The following is a 7,085-nucleotide window of genomic DNA, read 5'->3' as shown; positions in this document are numbered from 1 at the left end:
CATCGCGCCGTTGGCCAACCAAGCGCGCGTAACCTGCCCTTGAGCCCGTATGCAGGCACGGAACGGGAGCGAAAAAGGCTACGCGGTATACGGCCGCGGACTTGATGGTCGGTCGACCCAGAAAATTTACTAGTACGTACACATTTACACTGCTGCTGCTGTAGCACTCCACTGCTGCTGCTGCATTATGATCCGAAAGAGTGATGGTGCATCACGACTTCACGAGGCGTGCGTGCGCAACTTACGTACTACGCCAGGAAATCTGAGAGATATCATCAAGCAGCACTGCAGCAGTACGTACGTACGCAGATTTCGTCGCAACCCCGAGATGCAAACTGTAAAGGCACTTTAAGACGCAAAGCTTTCCCTGCACGCACGCACCACCGGCTAGCCCGAGCCCGAAGCGCCCACCATAAAACCACCACCCGCGGCCAGCAACCACCACCACCACGATCACTGTTGTATCCGCCACCTTGCCCCATTTTGAATGTGACAAAGAGAGGGAAACCAAACCACTGACCAGAGGAGCCGACCAGGACGCCGGCCGGCCATGCCGAGGTCCTCCTCCTCCGCGCCACGCATCCTCGGCAGGGCCATGGCCATCCTCTCCCTGCCGCTCACCCCGCTGTCCAAGACAAGGGCGGCGAGGAGCCTGCTCCTCTTCAAGAAGCGCCGCGCGCGCCGCCTGCGCCACTACAACTACGCCTACGTCGGCGAGTACCAGTTCTCCCCGTCCGGCTCCCCGCTCCTGCCCCGCCCGCCGGGCGTCTCCGCCTGGCGCGCCAAGCGGAGGAGCCGGGCCAGGACGGTCCTCGCCGCGCTCCTCTGCGGCGGCTGCGGCATCGCCGACGCAGACGGCGTAGACGCCGCCGTGCTCGACGGCCTGCTGCCCCTGCCCCGCGCTCTGCAGGACGAACGGGCCGGCGAGGACGGCGCGTCGTACGGGTACGGCGAGGAGGAGGGGGTGTACCACGGCGAGGAGGAGGAGGAGGAGGATGATGTGGTGGAGGTGGAGTGCGAGGGGGACGAGGAGGTGGACGGCCGCGCGGAGCGGTTCATCGAGAGGTTCTACGAGGAGATGAGGATGCAGCAGACGCGCCTCCTCTAGGCCGGCCGGATCCATGGACGACCCTGTCTGCATTTCGCCTTCCGTCTTAATTGGTAGAATTGTCGCTAGCTATCTTGGCTGCAGTTCCTTGGGTTACAGTGTGTTTGCTCTTGGTTTCTCTCGCGCAGTTTTGTTGTTCTAGTAGTGTCATGTCCACACGTGTGTCTGAATTTACCCAAAATTCCGTGTTGTTGACTTGTTGTGGTGTTGATAAATGTTCTCCGAGTTCAACTCTATATTCGGTGCTGGTATTCTTCAGTCATGGCAGGACGTCACACGTCACAGATTCATAATCTCCATTCGAATTCAGTTGTTCATACTTATTTGTTTCAAAACCAGAAGAACCGAAGGAGCGCAACAGCAGGTGGTAGCAGAGAGGAGAGCAAATCATGGAAAAGCTGGCCATAAACAATGTGATACGAGCGTTTCAAGGCGCGGTTGCCTTATCTCCCTTTGCTTGCACTAAAACTAAGCGCATCGAGGAGCGCTTTCCCGGGTGCAGAGATTGCTCTGCTCTGCTCTGCTCTGCTTCGAGAACCGGCGCCGTTTTGTTCTCTGATTCTTGCCTGTTTCCTGCAGAGTTACTAGTATATCTTAACAACTCGAGCAAGTCCAGGGAACGAAGCATTGAAAATTCAACCCTGCTCACTCAGTGGGAGCTCATTCACGGATGGATCGCAACGTCTAGATGCCGGAAAGGTTAAAGCGTTTGAGAGACAAAGGTGTTCTCTCTTTTCAGATGGATTTGCAAGTTCCGCGAGATAGATCCAGCATCGATCAAGTATATGATGCAAGGCAAACTGGCATTGGAGAAACTGACAACAATTACAGGAATTACGGCGAGAACTGCTCAAGAGGAAATAATATGCACTACAACTGTAGCATAAAAGAACCTTGCATTATTCAGTGAAAAGGGCAGCAAATGCCTCCCGAGGGTAAAAGAAAAGAAAACGGTGCATGAACTTTTAGCAGCAGTACTACACAAAAGGGAAAATAACCAGGGGTGGGGGCGTCCATATATTACTACATGACGCTGTACAAAACCTTCCACGGAGAAAACACAGTACATATCTGCAGAGTGTTTACTTGTAAAGTGGCCAATGTCATGCCAGCCAGTACACTTGCACACCTTCAGCGGCAGCATTGGTCGAAGGCGAACTCGCCGACGATGGCCTCGAGTATGTCGCCCTCGATGGCAACGCTGATGTCGAACGCCTCGGTCCGGCACGGGTCCCACCTTGCTGCCACAACCTGCTCCAGCTCCTTCTCCGCGGTGGCCCGGTCCGACGACATCTCGCTCCAGCTGCCGATCTCTTCAGATATCTCCCTCTTCAGCAGGTCCTTGCTCAGGGTGAGAGGTGTTCGCAACAAAGCCTTGTACCCGCATTTGCCGAAATCACGGAACTTCGAGTCCAGCGACTCGACGATGCAGTCAAACAGGAAGTTGGTGCGTTGGCACTTGTTTTCCTCCTTGAAACCAAGGCTGCTCTCTGATCCATCGCCGAAGACGGCCTCGACGGTTTCCAGCATCTCGACGATGAAGGAATGGAGTGACAGACTAGACGATGACCCACAAAAGAGGCTACTGTCCAAGAGCAGCTCAGCATTTGCAATGGCCTCCCCTATGCTGTGGAGCCTGCCTTCTAAGAAGGCGAAATCATGCTCTGGAGAACTCTGAACATATGGTATTTCAGCACTGCCGCCGCGATCGTCACTCTTTGTTGTGTCGATGGACATGGACAGATCCACAATGTCAGACTCAAGATTGAAGAGATCTTCCATTTTGTTCTCCATTGAAACAAAGAATTCTGTACTCTCTGCAAGCAAAAGAAGAAACCATACATTATCGTCATAATCTACTCCATTACACACGTCAAAACCTACTAATTCAATCCGTTCTGTGAATCAGAATTGTTTTAAGCTTCTCTCCAAAGAGAATCCATTTAAGCCAAGTGAAGTTAACTAGAGAACGTCGTAACAGAACACTGTCTTATTAGTGATATATGTAAACTACTAGGGTTGGGGCGCCACAGGGTGGTGCCACTTGAAAGAAAGTTATGTGCACGTTGTCATTTAAAAAAAACATGTGGTCCTCGCCTCTATCCAAAAAAGCATCTTAGAAAAAAAAATCCTCACCTCCATCTAAAAAAAAAGAAGAAAAAGAAAAAATACCACCGTAGCCTACCGGCAAGCGCCACTTTGCATAACCCTCCATTTAAAAAATACGTGAGTTTCTGACCATCATCTAAAAAAACATTTTTAAAAAAATCCTCACCTCTATCTAGAAAATATTTCAAAAGCTTTCTCACCGCGGCAAACCAGCTTGCGCCACGTGGCATAGCTGGTTGACTGCCAATCTCGCGATACTTAATGTGTTTAATTTGTTGTTTCTTTTGCAATTCATCGTGATACATACCTTTAATCTGCAACAGTGTCAAGATGTGCACTAAAGCAATCAATTTCTTGGCCAAATGCAACATCAATTTCATGGCCAAATGCATTTTATGCAAAACATAGCTATTCATTTAAGGTTTCATCAGCATACAAACATATATTTTTAATTCAGATCAGCAACAAAAGTTGAGTAAATAAAGAGAGAAGGTTTCATCAGCATACAAACATATATTTTTTTGCTTCAGATCAGCAACAAAAGTCGAGTAAATAAAGAGAGAAGTTTATTTTGTAGCACACTTTTTTTCCTTCATAAAAGGCCTTTCATTTATAGATAACTAAAAGTAAAAAAAGTTCTGCAGGGGTTACTAACTAGAGTACAAAGTATCCTTGCATTCCAGTTCAACATTCAAGATGATACAAAAGTATTTACCGATATTTTCAGTTGGACTTCCAACAGAGGAAGCATCATTTGAGAAGCATGCTTCGAGGACTGATGTTGGGCTCGGCTGATTGGGCTCATCATTTGTGCATGTAGCAGAAGAATCAGCCCCTTGGTCATCCTGGAACTAGAACATGAGAATGTTTTCAATTTCAATAGTCAGCAAGACAAAAATAGTGTGACCACTGACCACAATACAATGAATGCAAGTCATCCAAGTTGGTACACAATTACTTCAGTAAAGATCAGGGAACATCCAATAATATATTTTCTACAAATTCACAAAATGTTCCATGCATGGATTCATCAGTCTCTACCATTAGACAAAGTATTGAAGGATATGCAAAATCAACATTTCTGAAGTAAACATAATACATAAAAAGTTGACAAAATGAAGCAGCAAGGCAACATTTAAACTGACCTGATAACGCTTGTGAAAGTCAGGTGATTGAACATTGGAATTGTATACAGTCTCAGCATTATTCAGAGGAGCTGATGAATCCGAATAGTTACTAGTTTGGGATGCTGAGGTGTTTGTGTCATTGGTAAGGGCAGAAATGAGCTCTTGGAGCACCGACACAGTCAAGTTTGCCGAATGACCATCACTTGGTTCGACCCTATCTGACAGACCAAGCTCATTGACCTTTGCTTTCAACAGCCTCCTAAACTCCTCTTTCTCAGATGTGGAACCCATGGCACAAGGTTCGGCTTCCGAACATTTGGCATCTACCACCGGCATTCTTGCACAACCGGTATCGGCTTGTGTGCTTCGGAGCCCTCTGTTCTCTGAAACTTTGCCGTTTGACGAAGCCCTGGAAACCGGTCTCGCAGATGAACTAGAGGAAAATGCAATTGTGTTACGACCTCCTCTGTTACTGGCTGCGATGCTATGGTCGATTTTCTTGCGTGATCCTCTCCTCTGCCCAGATGCATTGCTTGTATCCCTACTTGTGGACGCCGACCCATTTCGGTCGATCACGTCTCTTAGTGTGCTTCTTTGTGGGGTGGTCGAACTCATCGACTCCCTCCTCAGACCAGAATTGTGTGGTGCCCTCATACTACTACTACCAGAATTGTGTGCTGCTCTCCTACTACTAGCAGGTGCCGATTCACGAGCATTGCCGATCGAACGCGTTGAACTAGCCAAGTTCCCAGACCCAGCACTCCTTGGAACATCTGGCCTAGACAAGGCGCCCCGTTTGCGCGACAGCCTCTGTTCTCCGGTTCTTGCGCCGGCACCGGCATTGCTCGATCTGACCCCGGCATAACTGCCCATTCCCCCAGTTCTTGCCCTATAATCTCTTTGCATTGCATCCACATCAGAGCTGCTGCTTCTACTCATGTGTGCATCGTAGGAATCCACTCTTGGTACCACAATAGTATGACTAGTGCTTGTCACTGAGCCTGCAGCAGCAGTGCCGCTCATGGTGTTGACGGGGTCTGCCTCCTGCCAGCGGGAACTGACGGCATTGCCCCGTTGGTCTGTATCCGCCGGAGGAGGAGGAGGAGGAGGTGCCCGACGCTCTAACGACAGGCTGTCGGAGCGAGACAGGAAGTCGTCGATCTCGAGCGTGCCCCAGCTCTGCTGCGGGGCGCCGGGGTGGCCGCGGTGCTGCGGCGAGGAGCAGGCGTACGCCATGGCCTGCAGCCGGGCGCTCGCCTTCGAGCTCCCGCGCGCCCCCGGCTCCAGCAGCCTCGACGCGGCGGCGTGCACGAGGCGAGTCCGCCTCGGGCTCCTCGCCGGCAGGTCGGCGCTGTGGTGGCTCCGGGTGGCGTGCGTGGGCGACCCGGGAGCGGGCGGGCGCCGGCTCGGTGGCAGCATCACGACCACCGGCGCCGGCTCGTTGTCTCCCCCCGCCGACGCCGTCGCCTCCACCTTCCTCTGCTTCTGCGGCCTGGGCGGCGCGGCTGGCCAGGACTCGAGGCCCATGAGGCGCGCGACGACGCCGGGAGGGGCAGCAGGAGCTTTCCCATCTGGTCCGGCCCCGGCGCTCTGCGCTGGACGAGGAAGCTGCGGGGCCGACGGAGAGGGCGGCGGCGGCGGGAGCCTGCGGAGCGAGGAGCTGCGGGCGGCGGAGGGGAGCAGGCGGCGCGGGGAGAAAAGGCGTCGCTTGCGCGCGAGCCGGCGGTGCCAGTCGAGGAGGTGGAAGAGCACGCCGCCGGCGCAGCCCCCCGCGCCCCCGCCCCCGAAAGGCGGCTTCTTCTCCACGATGGCCAGGCTGCCGCCGCCCATCCTCCTCCTCTCCCCACCTCCCGCGGCCGCCCCGCCACCACAATGGCGTCGCCACTCGCTCGCTGGCTCGCTCCTCCGTCCCGAGCTCCGGTCAGGTCAGTCTGGGGCCTGGCCGTGCGATGCGTGTGTACTTGTTTTCGCCGACCCGTGCTTCGGTCCCGGAGCAGAAAAGCGAGGGCGTGGAGGATGTTGTAGTAGGTGGCACGCAACGGCACCTAGGCTAGGCCTCGCTACCCGCCACCTCGGCACGCGCCGCGAGGAGGGTGACCGGGGTGGGTGATGACGGGTGGGGCTCTGCGGGGCGCGGGCCGTGGAGTCAGTGGGGGTGGGTCGGCGTGCCGTGACGCGGGCGTGGGTGGGGAACGACGACGCGTCGCGGGGAAGGAAGGAAAGCCAGGTGAGCAGCGGCCAGCCAGGGCTCGCAGCAGCCTTCTCTCCCTGGCACGGGAACCGAGGGTGGGGACGGAGCTGGGGCCAAGAGCTAGCTATAGAGAGTGTTCAGACAGAGCTACGGGCGTGAGCGAGTGAGGGCAATATTGACCCAAAAAAAAACCTTCGGTGAAATATTTCACCCGACTAATCATTTTGTGTGGCGCCCAACACCAAGACGTCATACTACATTGTGTGACGCCTAGCCGTTCGGCGCCACACCCCCGACCACCTGGCAAGGAGGACCCATCCCCAGGCCGTGTGACGTCTAAGCCTCAGACGTCACACATTGTAATGTGTGGCACCGAACGCTTAGACACCACACATTGACTTATACAGCCACTGGCCAGCCCCCCTCCCCACCCCCTCCTCATTTCCCTCCCCCATCCCCCTCTCCCAGCCACGGGCCCCTCTTCAAATCCTTCTCCAAATTACCAAATCTGAAGGTTTGGACCGGGCATTTGTTGTCCAATCACTCCCCT

The 7,085-nt window shown here is 53.8% G+C and overlaps 2 protein-coding genes across 3 annotated transcripts; one reads left to right on the top strand and one right to left on the bottom strand.

Moving 5' to 3' along the window:
- The first annotated feature begins 430 nt into the window (after positions 1 to 430).
- On the top strand, positions 431 to 1,344 carry LOC123439264. The gene has a single exon (XM_045116000.1). The coding sequence runs from the start codon at positions 551 to 553 to the stop codon at positions 1,106 to 1,108; it is 558 nt and encodes a 185-aa protein (XP_044971935.1). The 5' UTR covers positions 431 to 550; the 3' UTR covers positions 1,109 to 1,344.
- A 614-nt stretch (positions 1,345 to 1,958) lies between these two features.
- On the bottom strand, positions 1,959 to 6,417 carry LOC123442550 (splicing factor, arginine/serine-rich 19-like). Of its 2 annotated transcripts, none has more exons than XM_045118625.1 (3): positions 4,363 to 6,417; positions 3,933 to 4,068; positions 1,959 to 2,925 (listed from the first exon to the last, which is right to left on the bottom strand). In XM_045118625.1, the coding sequence occupies exons 1-3, from the start codon at positions 6,172 to 6,174 to the stop codon at positions 2,240 to 2,242; spliced, it is 2,634 nt and encodes an 877-aa protein (XP_044974560.1). In that variant the 5' UTR covers positions 6,175 to 6,417; the 3' UTR covers positions 1,959 to 2,239. The 2 variants fall into 2 exon arrangements, with proteins under 2 accessions (XP_044974560.1, XP_044974561.1); XM_045118626.1 differs by having other exon boundaries at positions 3,933 to 4,062.
- Between the last annotated feature and the right edge of the window lie 668 nt (positions 6,418 to 7,085).

This window comes from Hordeum vulgare, chromosome 3H (assembly GCF_904849725.1).
Source record: "Hordeum vulgare subsp. vulgare chromosome 3H, MorexV3_pseudomolecules_assembly, whole genome shotgun sequence".
Classification (NCBI taxonomy): Eukaryota; Viridiplantae; Streptophyta; class Magnoliopsida; order Poales; family Poaceae; genus Hordeum; species Hordeum vulgare.
This window is presented reverse-complemented; position numbering and strand designations above follow the sequence as displayed.